This window comes from Delphinapterus leucas, chromosome 16 (genome assembly GCF_059928025.1).
Source record: "Delphinapterus leucas isolate spDelLeu-1000000601 "Yukka" chromosome 16, BTC_Dleu_Yukka2, whole genome shotgun sequence".
In the NCBI taxonomy this organism is placed as follows: domain Eukaryota; kingdom Metazoa; phylum Chordata; class Mammalia; order Artiodactyla; family Monodontidae; genus Delphinapterus; species Delphinapterus leucas.
In genome coordinates this window covers 27060447-27076415 of record NC_143144.1, presented here as the reverse complement: position 1 = coordinate 27076415, position 15969 = coordinate 27060447, and the positions used below count along the sequence as shown (strand labels likewise).

General features: G+C 36.4%; 1 protein-coding gene across 4 annotated transcripts in view; it reads left to right on the top strand.

The window, feature by feature from the left end:
- Nucleotides 1-15969, top strand: part of MICU1 (mitochondrial calcium uptake 1) — a 225502-nt gene that overhangs the window by 135220 nt on the left and 74313 nt on the right. For all 4 annotated transcript variants that reach the window (XM_022590840.3, XM_022590841.2, XM_089897638.1 and 1 more), the window contains one exon: nt 3654-3851. In XM_022590840.3, coding sequence (XP_022446548.1) covers nt 3654-3851 — 198 coding nt within the window. The remainder of the gene's footprint in view (nt 1-3653; nt 3852-15969) is intronic.

Genomic DNA, 15969 nt, shown 5'->3' with positions numbered 1-15969 from the left:
TGACAGAGAAGGGAGTATTAATTTCATCTAATATGATCCCTTGATAACTGGCCTTGTTAAACGGATGGAACTTGTAATATTGATCACAAGGAATTTTGATGTAAAAACTCTTTAGAGAAACAAAAATAATTATAAGGTGGTTTAGGAGTGAATAGCTCTCATTAGAAGTTTCTCTGCTTCATCGTTCTACGTTCTACATTTTTGGGCAATATAATAATTCTTTAAGTTGAAAGTGCACTAAGCTTTAAAACATTCAAACTTTGATTTCCAGCTAAATAGGTATTTTCTTGACGGTAAATTTGTCAAGCTTACAAAAAAAGTTAAACAGAACCAGTATGAGGACACACACATTTCATCATTCTGTATCTTCAAAGTCAATGTGGTGTGAAGCAAGGTAATACCTAATATTACTCTTTTATTCATCTTTTTCAAAAATCACTTTGATCATGCATAAACATAAATTACTAAAAAACATTACACGACTGTAAATAGTGTAAGTTCTCTCTGACCTTTCTTTTCTTTTTTTATAAATTTATTTATTTTATTTATTTATTTTTGGCTGAACTGGGTCTTCATTGCTGCACGTGGGCTTTCTCTAGTTGCGGTGAGCAGAGGCTACTCTTCATTTGCGGTGCGCGGGCTTCTCATTGCGGTGGCTTCTCTTGTTGCAGAGCACAGGCTCTAGGCGCACGGGCTTCAGTAGTTGTGGCATGTGGGCTCAGTAGTTGTGGCTCACGGGCTCTAGAGCGCAGGCTCAGTAGTTGTGGCGCACGGGCTTAGTTGCTCCACGGCAGGTGGGATCTTCCCGGACCAGGGCTTGAACCCATGTCCCCAGCATTGGCAGGCAGATTCTTAACCACTGTGCCACCAGGGAAGCCCCCAGATCCTTTTCTTTAACCCATTTCATAGCAGATCATAAAACAGAACTAACCTAGCAAAAGATATTTTTTAAGAAATCTCATAACTGTTTGGGCTACATTCACCCGAGGCTGTGACAGAAATGTTTTTTTAGTATGAAAGTATGAGTTGTGAGACAGAAGAAAGGGAATGAAATTTCCACATACACTCTTCAGCAGCACACTTTTGAAGGTAACATACACATTTCCACCATAGGAAGGGTATAAGCTGCAATGTTATAGCACACACAAAATTTAAATCATGACAGGTCTTGACGTTGATGCTCAATACTGGTTCACTGCTATTGGAAAATTCTTCAGTTCTCACACCCAGGCAAAGAAAATGAATTGTGTATTGCCTTCAAATAGAAGCAGCAGTGTACTGATTATCCTGTATTTCAATTTAATGTCTAAAAAACTTCAACTTAAATAATTTTAAAATCCATTGTATACCTATCTTTCAAGTCTCCGTGGGCATGAAAAACAAATGTCAAGAAATCTTATTTACATGATAAAACATGAACCCAGAAAAAAATCATAATCAGAAGCATTTATGATATTAACCTAGAGTTACAAGGAGACTTAGGGACAATGATCTCTAACCGTGAACTTTTCCAATGAGAAAACTAAGGCCCAGAGAAGTTAAATGAACTGCATAAATTGTGCTTTCACTGCAGAGCAACAGAATTAGACCCCATGTGTCCTGATTCCCCATCTTGTGTCTTTCCATTATACTACTTTTACCTTTTAGAGCCAGACTTTTAAATTGTGTTAAATAAGTCTTTTTATGGTCATAGGTAATAAATAAAACAAATAAAAGACATTTAACCATGGAAATCCATTGTTACAAATCTTAAGTTTTTAAGTATTATGCTTTTCTAATTTGGCAATTTAAAAATCATTATCCACAAGGCTATATATATTATTTATTTATATAATATGCCTCTATTATCTGTCCTTACATATCACAATTTTAATTTTTCTGAATAGTTGTTATTTTAGCTTGTGAAGAGGTAGAAAAGATTGCAGGAACTTGTGAAAAAAATGCTATATCAATCAGACTTGCCTCAAAAAGCTCATTTTATATATTTAAGCCATGGTTGCTAGTCCCCTAAATTATTCTTTCTCAAAAGCTCATTTATTTTTTTGTATTTTTTTAAACATCTTTATTGGAGTATAATTGCTTTACAATGGTGTGTTAGTTTCTGCTTTATAACAAAGTGAATCAGCTATACATATACATATATCACCATATCTCCTCCCTCTTGAGTCTCCCTCCTACCCTCCCTATCCCACCCCTCTAGGTGGTCACAAATCACTGAGCTGATCTCCCTGTGGTATGCGGCCGCTTCCCACTAGCTATCTGTTTTACATTTGGTAGTGTATATATGTCCATGCCACTCTCTCACTTCGTCCCAGCTTACCCTTCCCCCTCCCCGTGTCCTCAGATCCATTCTCTATGTCTGCGTCTTTATTCCTGTCCCGCATCTAGGTTCTTCAGAACCTTTTTTTTTTTTTTAGATTCCATATATATTATTAGCATACAGTATTTGTTTGTCTCTTTCTGACTTACACTTCATTCTGTATGACAGTTTCTAGGTCCATCCACCTCACTACAAATAACTCAGTTTCGTTTCTTTTTATGGCTGAGTAATATTCCATTGTATATATGTGCCACATCTTCTTTATCCATTCATCTGTCAATGGATACTTAGGTTGCTTCCATGTCCTGGCTATTGTAAATAGAGCTGCAATGAACATTGTGGTACATGACTCTTTTTGAATTATGGTTTCTCAGGGTATATGCCCAGTAGTGGGATTGCTGGGTCGTATGGTAGTTCTATTTTTAGTTTTTTAAGGAACCTCTGTACTGTTCTCCATAGTGGCTGTATCAATTTACATTTCCACCAACAGTGCAAGAGGGTTCCCTTTTCTCCACACCCTCTCCAGCATTTATTGTTTGTACATTTTTTTGATGATGGCCGTTCTGACTGGTGTGAGGTGATACCTCATTGTAGTTTTGATTTGCATTTCTCTAATGATTAGTGATATTGAGCATCCTTTCATGTGTTTGTTGGCAATCTGTATATCTTCTTTGGAGAAATGTCTGTTTAGGTCTTCTGCCCATTTTTGATTGGGTTGTTTGTTTTCAAAAGCTCATTTAAAACTTCTCAAAGATTAAACTAATTCCCCATCTTCTCTTGGAGAATTACTTCATACCAACTTTATGTTTCACATTATCATTCTAATAAATGTGTTATCTCAATATCTGTGTGATATCAAGTATTTGCCTATAGCTATACCACCTCTCATCACAACTGGAGAGTCAGTAGTGAGAAGTGTGAAATTTTTAAAAGTCTCCTGCGATATGGAAGGTATTACTGTGAGGTTGATGATTATTTTAATGTTGTGTGTGAGGTTTTGAGCCTAAAACAAATGCATGCTTTTTTCTAAAGAGAGATTTTAAAAGGCATCCCAATTATAAAGGTGTCAAGCATGTGTGTTAGAATACCAGTTCAATGATTTGCTAGCTACTTGACCTCAAGCAAGTTATTTAGCAGTGTACCTCAAATTCCTCATCTGTAAAATGAGAATAATCATGGGGCTTATCTCATAGGACTGTTGTGAGCATTAAAAGAGAGCTTTGTAGCACAGTGTAGGCAAACAGTAAGCAGTCGATAGTCAGTTACTATTCTTACTTTTCCATATTTTCCACCTTGTAATGTTTTTCTGGACGGGGGTTTGCTTCTCCATTAGGTTCAGAGCATCATTCGCTCCCAAACCAGCATGGGAATGCGTCACAGAGATCGTTCTACAACTGGCAACACCCTCAAGTCTGGCTTGTGTTCAGCCCTCACAACCTACTTTTTTGGAGCTGATCTCAAGGGGAAGCTGACAATCAAAAACTTCCTTGAATTTCAGCGTAAACTTCAGCACGATGTTCTCAAGCTGGAAGTAGGTATTCCTTGGACTTCAGGGCACTGTCCATCATGTATGCACGTAGAGCTGCTGGGTTGCGAGGGGCCTGTACTATAAGTATTCTTTCAATCTGCCTCCAACCATGAGAACTGATTAGTTTGAGCCTTATCAGTGATCTACAGCCGGACAGCAGGTAGGAAATAATATGTCTTACAATAAGTTTGTTCTGGGACTGAAAGCCAAAAAAGTCAAATTGAAAATCTTAGTTGTCTTTGGATACTCAGCTTGAGGAAAAAGAAGTTCAGGGGTCAGAGCAGTTCTCAACCTGAGCATGTATGTTTATTGTGTAGAAGGCACCAAAGGGGTAAGGAGAGGGGGATAATAAGGAGCTCTTTCTATGAAAGTTTACAAAGGTAGTAACAGCTGGAAACACAAAATGTCAGAAATAAAAATATATGTGCTCAGAGTTACAAAGGTGTCATACTGGGTTTGGGGATTTACTTTTCCACTTAAAGTTTAAACCATCATGGTGTTCAGTTCCTGGACACAGCTCTGTAAGAGCATTACCTTTTTCTATGCGTGTACTTGTTGAATTAAGTAAGTAATTAGGGTTAATCGGCTACTGTGTCTGCTCAGTTCAAAACGTTCATTAAATGCCTTCTATATGCACTTTAGTCTGGAGACAAAAAAATGAAGTCTCTGATTTCTTCTGGTTATTAAAAATTCCCTTATGCTGGTGTTCCTCAACCTCTGTTTTTGGTTAACATATGCCTTGCCTTAATGTTACTTGAAATTTCAAAACATTAAATCCTATGACTAAAAACACATAAAAGTATTGGAGAAAAGCACTGCTTTGTTTTTAAACTCTGAATATTACTTCCCTATCTGCTCTCCCATTTTTCCCTGGAGATTCTAATATACTACTCCCACCTCTTCCACCCACTTCCCTCAGTTGAGACAGTTTGAAAAATCACAACTGAATTCCCATTACTGATAAGAACACTGTTTAATATTCATTCTCTAGGAGAGAAGCAGAAGAATAAATCATACTAAAAATCAGATCTAACTTTGGAATGTGCTTTTGTACTGTTTTTTTTGGAAATGGTATAATTAATATTCAAGGAACTTACCTCAAAATAATGGTTTTCCACAATTCAGCCTCCTTCAGGAGGCCCTTGTAGCCCTTATAATACATGGTAAGTACTATATATTTATTATATATATAGTGCATGGGACACAAAACTTTACCTCTACCCTCCTAGGGTCTCCACCTGGGCCTGTGTCTTAAATTGACATAAGACAGATTAACAAAAGAAAAGTATACAGATTTTTACACATACATGAGAATCCCCATAGGAAAATGAAGACGCAAAGGAGTGGCTAGGCCTAATTGTTTATATACTAAGTTGAACAAAGAGAGGCAACTTAGCTTTGTGAAGTTTGCATTCTCATCACCAGAAAAGGGGAGTCAAAGTCGAGAGTAATTTGTACAAACAGATCTTGTTAAAATAATTCTTATCTTCCATTAATCCCCCATATATTTTAGTTACTCGTCCACAGTTGCCTCTCTTTGTTTCTTTCCTGGTAGTATAAGGAGGACATCTTTCACATGGGAGTTTCACTTCCGGCTTTGAGGAGTCCAACAGTTTTTGTTTAACAGTTGGTATGTACCAGGATTCTAGACATATGCCTTAGTATGCATACCTGTAATGGTCTTCTTTGGAAGCCTTATAATCTAGGAGTGTAAATTATTTAACTTATTAATTACGTAATTACAATTTAACATATAGTATACATCCATCAAATGTAGTTAAAGAATAAAGCACAAGCTAGAATGGTACTTTTAACAAACTTCAAACGATAAATGTAGAATGTTATAAAGCAGATTAGGGATTTCATACATGTATACCTGCACATAACCTACACCCAAATGTAGAAGAAAAGAGATCTAAAAGAGTATATCTAAGATATTTATTCTAGAAAACACTGTTGTATTTGACATTGACTTGGATCATCTGTAGGCTTTGGGCCAAGACATACCAAGACTGTTCTGTTTGACAATCAGCAATTCCTCCTGTAAGGGAACCAATAGACTCTTTTGTGAAAGAACCCAGCCTAAAATGTAATAAATATTCTATTTATTACATAAATGTTTATTAATCCTGAGTCCCTTCTTTCCATATAATACACAAGTTCAGTGAATAAGTCCCTCCTTATCAGTAAGCCCCATATTTAAAGTTTCATCAGTCAGTACTATGTCTTCCCAAGTTGATGTGTAGTTCTTTGAGGAGGTGTGAATAGCAGAAAGAGCAAAGGCTTTGGTGTACTCATAACGAGACCTTGGTTAAAATTTTCCTTCTGCCACTTACTGGCTATCTGACATTCGATGAGTTATTTATTCTCTCAAAGCCTATATCCTCATTTATACAACACGGTGATGATTAAGTGAGATGATGTTTCTTATAGGCTGAATTGTGTCTTCCCCCAGAATTGCTATATTGAATCTCAACCCCCAGTCTGGAGATAGGGCCTTTAAAGATGTGATTAAGTTAAAATGAGGCTATTAGGGTGAGCCCTAATCCAGTCTTACTGGTAGCCTTATAAGGAGAGGAAATTTGGACACACAAAGAGACACAGACACCAGGGGTGTACGTACATAGAGGGACAACCATGTGAAGAGACAGCAAGAGGGCAGCCAACTGCAAGCCAAGGAGAGAGGCCTCAGAGGAAACTGACACTGCCTACACCTTGTTCTTGGACTTCCAGCCTCCAGGACTGTGAAAAAATATATTTCTGCTATTTGTCACCCAGTTGGTAGTGTTTTATTATGGCATCCCTAGTGAACTAACACAGTGGTGCACGCCTGAAACACTTGGCATGTACTATGCCTTTAACAGATTCTTTCACCTTCTTTTGTATACCCTCTGCCCTTTAGTATGACAGTTGGCATGTAGTAGACACGTAAACAGGTCATCTCAGATGAATGACTGAAGGCCTTACTTTCATTTTGAAATATTTTTCTGATAAAACATCTAGAAAATAGAAGCAGTTTTTGTTTTTGTGAAACACTTTTAATTTTACTTTTCGAAGTTTGGGTAATTTATCCCCTCACTGAATATGAAATATAATATCATCACAGCCAAGAGGAAAATAGGAATGATTAACAGTATCTTAGCTTTCATATGGGTTTTATAGTTCCATTATTCTTTCTATTTATCTCTTACCAGTTTTATTTCACTGCTTACTTACCTACTTTAAGATTTTAGATCAAGGAGACTTACAGCTCCATTTGGTTATTTCTATCTTTTTCTCACACAATAGCTTTGAGAGTGAAGAGAACACTATTTATCTGTCAATTTTAATTTCCACAGTGGTTAGGGAAGGGGAAAAAGTCCATGAAAATTTATCAAATGCCTACTATGAGCCAGGCATTGTGCAGATATTACATGCCTTCTTTATTTTAGTTCTCGCCAACCCTATTGGGTTTGGCAGTATTATACCGGTGTTACAGAGGTAGAAACTGAAATTCGAAAAGATAAAAGTTGCAGAGCTATTAAATGGTACAACCAGGATTCCAACTCACTCTTTCAGACTAAACTCTTTTCTATTCATCATCTGATTGTTATTACTTTTAGTCTGAGATGAGGTTTCTGTACCTGACTTATTTAGAGCTCTGAAGAAAAACAAAACGTTCTGAAATTTAGAAACAAACAAACAGAAAGTCTTGAATATTTATAGTCTCCCTTCTTCAGCACCATGTTTTTCCAGTTCCTTTGCCCTTCAAGTTGAGTGTTGTGGCTGAGAAGAAATACACTGTTCTTTTGTGTTGATAAGATACTACCTAAACTAGCCGTTTAGTTTCTTTTCATAACAATCATTAACTTGTTAGATTTTTTTAGAGTGTTCTAATGCCCTTATCTCTGGTCATATTTGTTTTATTCTACCCTTATGTCTTTTTTGGGGAACTCAAAAAGCATGGGTTTGAAAGAGTGACTTAAGAATGCACAGTTTTATAAGAAAAGATAAGTCAATAATGGTGAAATACCTTTGTGTTTAAGGCTGTTGGGAAAAGGAGTTATAATGACTTGGAATAAAATTATGAACTATTTAATTAAATACTTAAATTTTCACATGCATATAAGAGCCACATATACATGCATTTTAATAAATCGTAATGGCTTAATGTCAAAAAAAGAATGCACAGTTTTTTTAAAAAATCCCTTTTGAAGTTATTAAAAATTCCATCTAAGTCTCCCAAGAACTATTTAGCTGAGTTCCTTGGAGACAGGTGCCAAGTCTAATTTCAGTTAATATATTCATTGATTTCTTGAGGACTACAGCAAGTAGGATGTCAGTCAAAAATGAAAGGTAATACAGAACTCTTTGAAAGATTATGATTAATTTTAATTTGGGGGGAGGAGAAAAAGGAGCCGTCATTATGTCAAAGAAAAGCAAAAACTAATTTATACAAGAAGGAAGAAACCAACTCCAGAATACGCAACAAGGAAACTGGAACAGTATCATCTAATGGAATTCCAATCTGTAGCATGATCTTTTTTATTAGTTTTGGGGGTTCGCATGCTTATTGCATAACCAACAAGATTATCACATTTTAATATGGAATAAGTATCAATAATCTGAAGGTAAATTAGATATAGTTCAAAGGGTAACAGTAACTGTCTTACATTCCCAGTCTTCAAGAAAAAAAATATTGAAGTTATCTAGATTTGTTCAGTCAGAAAGAAAGATAACAGGGAAACATAAAGAACTATGCTAATTATTCCCATCTGCCAATAAGAGTAGAGCAAAAAAATGAGGGTTAATTTAATTTAAATATTTAGGAACTCAATATTAAGGAATTCCAGAATCACCTACCCTTTAGATCATCAGGCTGACATCTTTGTAGTCATCTCTTTAAAGTACTAAAGTAGAATTAAATCTTTCTTGTCCAGATACAGAGGGCTATATTGAAAGACAAACTTCAGCTCTTTTCTTGGCTGAAAGATTGTGGGAAATGAGACCAGAATGCTTTCAACCAAACACTAAACCAAACACTTTCTGGAACTAGAACACTCTTGGCAGAGCAGATTTCTTTTTATCTTAGTATCCTGTTCTCGGGTTTTTTTCCCCTGGGAAACTGACTCTTATTATGTAAACTTAAAGATAAGAGTTGACTTTGATTTAATTAAATCTAAGAAACAAAATGTGATATGTTCATTGGGTTTCTTTTAGTTTTATTCTTCCACTTTTGCCTCTACAAAGCAGAATGTGGATAGTAATAAATCTGTAGTTTCTTATTCCATCCTTAGATGTTTTCAGCTTGAATTTTCCAAAAGTCATTAAAAGGGTTATTAAAGAGTACTTGTCTCTTTTAGGGATTTATAACTTTAAGGAGCCAAGTACATGTTTAAAGGTTTAAAAAAAAAACCTTTATTATTATCTTAATAACCTTGTTTTAAACCTAGTCTTTCTTTGCCTAGGACACCAAGGGACTTTTTAGGAAATAATCATCACTTTAAAAAATAGAAATATAGGGACTTCCCTGGTGGTCCAGTGGGTAAGACTCTGTGCTCCCAATGCAGGGGGCCCAGGTTCAATCCCTGGTCGGGGAACTAGATCCCGCATGCATGCCACAACTAAGAGTTTGCATGCCACAACTAAGGAATCTGCATGCCACACCTAAGAATTCCACATGCCACAACACACACGCCGCAGTGAAGATCCCACATGCCTCAACTAAGACCCGGCACAGCCTAAATAAATTAATTAAATATTTTTTTAAAAATAGAAATATATAAAAATAATAGAATAAAAATTTAATTGCCCTCAATAATTCCTTATAAATCAGTCACCCATGACTTGATGTCAACACTTTTTAAAGCTAATTCTGTCTTCTCTCTGTACCACATTGTCAGGTAGGTTCAAAGTCTTGCCCTGATGAAACCAAGTTAGCTCTCAGGGTGAGTTACATATATCTTCTCATTAAAAGAAGATATGTAACACCCAAAACCAAACTTACTTAACTTGCAATTCCCTTTACACCCTGTAGCTCAAGTTTGCTATCATTTGTGGCTTATAGGTAGAATAGGACTGGAAATACTATACATGGTAGAATGTCCATGGTGATATAAAGCTCCTTTGATGTTGTAAATGTAACCTTGACAATTATTCTGTAAAAACTATACAAAACAGTGCTTTTTTGTTTCATATTTTTTGGACAATGAAGGGAAGAGTTGAGTGACACTTTGCTGCTTAAAATACATGATCTAGGCATGATTTTTAAAAGGCATTAATTAGTACTTCTGAATCTGACCTTTCAGATTGATCATTAAAGTGCAGAAAACTCTTAGAGATTAATACTATTTTTTTTATTTACAGATAGTGTTGCAATTCCAAAGTCAATATGTTAGTCATACCTTTTGTCATACTTGGCAATCACCAGGATTTTCCTGTCGTCAAATATCTCTAATTTACATTCTAAGTTAATTTTAAACTGGCCACAAGAAAAAAGGGGCTCATAAATAAATCATGAAAATCAGATCTTTCTCTGAGGGAAATTTTTCCTCAGTCTATCATTCAAATAGTCTTATCAACCATTTTTTAGTAGAAAACAAATGCTTCTCAATTTATGAATGAGCTGTGTACCAGCATATGAAAAGTTCATAGGTCAACGCTCTGGAATTCAGAATACAGTGATAATTTTTTTAGTCTTACAGCAGAATCTGTAATTTACAATATAGTTGAATGTGATACAGTAAAATGAAAAGTAGTATGAAAGAAGATGATTGTGAATGTATAATCTGTGTTTAATCTGTGCCTACTCTTCTAGCCACAACAGTCTGTGGGTGTAGACCTCTGGCAGTACCAAGCATTTTAACAATAATTTGAGTACATATTCCTAATAAAAATACTAGCCAACATCTCTTGAGCGTTCACCATAAGCCAAGCACTACTCTAAGTGCTGTATGTACATTATTTCCTGTAATCTTCACAACACTATGAGGTTGGTATTATAATTATCCACATTTAACAAATGAGAAAACTAAGGCACAAAGAAGTTAAGTAACTTGCCCAGGGCCTCTCACATAATAAAGGAGGAGCTGAGATTGGATTCTAGGCAGTCTGCCTCTAGAGTCTGCCCTTTTTTTTTTTAATTGAAGTACAGTTAATTTACAATGCTGTTACTTTCAAGTATACAGAAAAGTGATTCAGTTATACATATATACATACAAATATATATTACATTTTAGACTCCTTTTTTTTTACGTCTTTATTGGAGTATAATTGCTGTACAATGGTGTGTTAGTTTCTGCTTTATAACAAAATGAATCAGCTATACATATACATATATCACCATATCTCCTCCCTCTTGAGCCTCCCTCCCATCCTCCCTATCCCACCCCTCTAGGTGGTCACAAAGCACTGAGCTGATCTCCCTGTGCTATGCAGCTGCTTCCCACTATCTACCTTACGTTTGGTAGTGTATATATGTCCATGCCACTCTCTCACTTCGTCCCAGCTTACCCTTCCCCCTCCCTATGTCCTCAAACCCATTCTCTATGTCTGCGTCTTTATTCCTGTCCCGCCCCTAGGTTCTTCAGAACCATTTTTTTTTGTTTGTTTAGATTACATATATATGTGTTAGCATACAGTATTTGTTTTTCTCTTCCTGACTTACATCACTCTTTATGACAGACCCTAGGTCTATCCACCTCACTCAATTTCGTTTCTTTTTATGGCTGAGTAATATTCCATTGTATATATGTGCCACATCTTCTTTTTCCATTCATCTGTCAATGGACACTTAGGTTGCTTCCATGTCCTAGCTATTGTAGATAGAGCTGCAATGAACATTGTAGTACATGACTCTTTTTGAATTATGGTCTCTCAGGGTATATGCCCAGTAGCGGGATTGCTGGATCATATGGTAGTTCTATTTTTAGTTTTTTAAGGAACCTCCATACTGTTCTCCATAGTGGCTTTACCAATTCACATTCCCACCAGCAGTGCAGGAGTGTTCCCTTTTCTCCACACCCTCTCCAGCATTTATTGTTTCTAGATTTTTTGATGATGGCCATTCTGACTGGTGTGAGATGATATCTCATTGTAGTTTTGATTTGCATTTCTCTAATGATTAATGATGTTGAGCATTCTTTCATGTGTTTGTTGGCAATCTGTATATCATCTTTGGAGAAATGTCTATTTAGCTCTTCTGCCCGTTTTTGGATTGGGTTGTTTGTTTTTTTGTTATTGAGCTGCTTGTAAATTTTGGAGATTAATCCTTTGTCAGTTGCTTCATTTGCAAATATTTTCTCCCATCCTGAGGGTTGTCTTTTGGTCTTGTTTATGGTTTCCTTTGCTGTGCAAAAGCTTTTCAGTTTCATTAGGTCCCATTTGTTTATTTTTGTTTTTATTTCCATTTCTCTAGGAGGTGGGTCAAAAAGGATCTTGCTGTGATTTATGTCATAGAGTGTTCTGCCTATGTTTTCCTCTAAGAGTTTGATAGTTTCTGGCCTTACATTTAAGTCTTTAATCCATTTTGAGCTTATTTTTATGTATGGTGTTAGGGAGTGTTCTAATCTCATACTTTTATGTGTAGCTGTCCATTTTTCCCAGCACCACTTATTGAAGAGGCTGTCCTTTCTCCACTGTGCATTCCTGCCTCCTTTATCAAAGATTAGGTGACCATATGTGCGTGTGTTTGTCTCTGGGCTTTCTATCCTGTTCCATTGATCTATATTTCTGTTTTTGTGCCAGTACCATACTGTCTTGATTACTGTAGCTTTGTAGTATAGTCTGAAGTCAGGGAGCCTGATTCCTCCAGCTCTGTTTTTCGTTCTCAAGATTGCTTTGGCTATTCGGGGTCTTTTGTGTTTCCATACAAATTGTGAAATTTTTTGTTCTAGTTCTGTGAAAAATGCCATTGGTAGTTTGATAGGGATTGCATTGAATCTGTACATTGCTTTGGGTAGTAGAGTCATTTTCACAATGTTGATTCTTCCAATCCAAGAACACGGTATATCTCTCCATCTATTTGTATCACCTTTAATTTCTTTCATCAGTGTCTTATAATTTTCTGCATACAGGTCTTTTGTCTCCTTAGGTAGGTTTATTCCTAGATATTTTATTCTTTTTGTTGCTATGGTAAATGGGAGTCTTTTTTTTTTTGCGGTACGCACGCCTCTCACTGTTGTGGCCTCTCCCGTTGTGGAGCACAGGCTCCGGATGCGCAGGCTCGGCAGCCATGGCTCATGGGCCTAGCCGCTCCGCGGCATGTGGGATCTTCCCAGACCAGGACACGAACCCGTGTCCCCTGCATCGGCAGGAGGACTCTCAACCACTGCGCCACCAGGGAAGCCCTGGGAGTGTTTTCTTAATTTCACTTTCAGATTTTTCATCATTAGTGTATAGGAATGTGCATTAATTTTGTATCCTGCTACTTTACCAAACTCATTGATTAGCTCTAGTAGTTTTCTGGTAGCATCTTTAGGATTCTCTATGTATACTATCATGTCACCTGCAAACAGTGACAATTTTACTTCTTCTTTTCCTATTTGGATTCCTTTTATTTCCTTTTCTTCTCTGATTGCTGTGGCTAAAACTTCCAAAACTACGTTGAATAAGAGTGGTGAGAGTGGGCAACCTTGTGTTGTTCCTGATCTTAGTGGAAATGCTTTCAGTTTTTCACCATTGAGGACAATGTTGGCTGTGGGTTTGTGATATATGGCCTTTATTATGTTGAGAAAAGTTCCTTCTATGCCTACCTTCTGGAGGGTTTTTATGATAAATGAGTGTTGAATTTTGTCGAAAGCTTTCTCTGCATCTGTTGAGATGACCATATGGTTTTTCTCCTTCAATTTGTTAATATGGTGTATCACATTGATTGATTTGAGTATATTGAAGAATCCTTGCATTCCTGGAATAAACCCCACTTGATCATGGCGTATGATCCTCTTAATGTGCTGTTGGATTCTGTTTGCTAGTATTTTGTTGAGGATTTTTGCATCTATGTTCATCAGTGATATTGGCCTGTAGTTTTCTTTCTTTGTGACATCCTTATCTGGTTTTGGTATCAGGGTGATGGTGGCCTCGTAGAATGAGTTGGGGAGTGTTCCTCCCTCTGCTATATTTTAGAAGAGTTTGAGAAGGATAGGTGTTAGCTCTTCTCAAAATGTTTGATAGAATTTGCCTGTGAAGCCATCTAGTCCTGGGCTTTTGTTTGTTGGAAGATTTTTAATCACAGTTTCAATTTCAGTGCTTGTGATTGGTCTGTTCATATTTTCTATTTCTTCCTGATTCAGTCTTGGCAGGTTGTGCATTTCTAAGAATTTATCCATTTCTTCCAGGTTTTCCATTTTATTGTCATAGAGTTGCTTGTAGTAATCTCTCATGATCTTTTGTATTTCTGCAGTGTCAGTTGTTACTTCTCCTTTTTCATTTCTAATTCTATTGATTTGAGTCTTCTTCCTTTTTTTCTTGATGAGTCTGGCTAATGGTTTATCAATTTTGTTTATCTTCTCAAGGAACCAGCTTTTAGTTTTATTGATCTTTGCTATCGTTTCCTTCATTTCTTTTTCATTTATTTCTGACCTGATCTTTATGATTTCTTTCCTTCTGCTAACCTTGGGGTTTTTTTTGTTCTTCTTTCTCTAATTGCTTTAGGTGCAAGGTTAGGTTGTTTATTCGAGATGTTTCCTGTTTCTTAAGGTAGGATTGTATTGCTATAAACTTCCCTCTTAGAACTGATTTTGCTGCATCCCATAGGTTTTGGGTCGTCGTGTCTGCATTGTCATTTCTTTCTAGGTATTTTTTGACTTCCTCTTTGATTTGCTCAGTGATCACTTCGTTATTAAGTAGTGTATTGTTTAGCCTCCATGTGTTTGCATTTTTTACAGATCTTTTCCTGTAATTGATATCTAGTCTCATAGCATTGTGGTCAGAGAAGATACTTGATACAATTTCAATTTTCTTAAATTTACAAAGGCTTGATTTGTGACCCAAGATATGATCTATCCTGGAGAATGTTCCATGAGCACTTGAGAAAAATGTGTATTCTGTTGTTTTTGGATGGAATGTCCTATAAATATCAATTAAGTCCATCTTGTTTAATGTATCATTTAAAGCTTGTGTTTCCTTATTTATTTTCATTTTGGATGATCTGTCCAGTGGTGAAAGTGGGGTGTTAAAGTCCCCTACTATGATTGTGTTACTGTCGATTTCCCCTTTTGTGGCTGTTAGTATTTGCCTTATGTATTGAGGTGCTCCTATGTTGGATGCATAAATATTTACAATTGTTATATCTTCTTCTTGGATTGATCCCTTGATCATTATGTAGTGTCCTTCTCTGTCTCTTGTAACATTCTTTGTTTTAAAGTCTATTTTATCTGATATGAGTATTGCTGCTCCAGCTTTCTTTTGATTTCCATTTTCATGGAATATCTTTTTCCATCCCCTCACTTTCAGTTGGTATGTGTCCCTAGGTCTGAAGTGGGTCTCTTGTAGACAGCATATATATGGGTCTTGTTTTTGTATCCATTCAGCCAGTCTGTGTCTTTTGGTGGGAGCATTCAATCCATTTACATTTAAGGTAATTATCGATATGTATGTTCCTATTCCCATTTTCTTAATTGTTTGGGGTTTGTTATTGTAGGTCTTTTCCTTCTCATGTGTTTCTTGACTAGAGAAGATCCTTTAGCATTTGTTGTAAAGCTGGTTTGGTGGTGCTGAACTCTGTCAGCTTTTGCTTGTCTGTAAAGGTTTTAATTTCTCCATCAAGTCTGAATGAGATCCTTGCTGGGTAGAGTAATCTTGGTTGTAGGTTTTTCTCCTTCATCACTTTAAATATGTCCTGCCAGTCCCTTCTGGCTTGCAGAGTTTCTGCTGAAAGATCAGCTGTTAACCTTATGGGGATTCACTTGTGTGTTATTTGTTGTTTTTCCCTTGCTGCTTTTAATGTGTTTTCTTTGTATTTCATTTTTGACAGTTTGATTAATATGTGTCTTGGCATGTTTTTCCTTGGTTTTATCCTGTATGGGACTCTCTGTGCTTCCTAGACTTGATTAACTATTTCCTTTCCCATATTAGGGAAGTTTTCAACTATAATCTCTTCAAATATTTTCTCAGTCCCTTTCTTTTTCTCTTCTTCTTCTGGGAC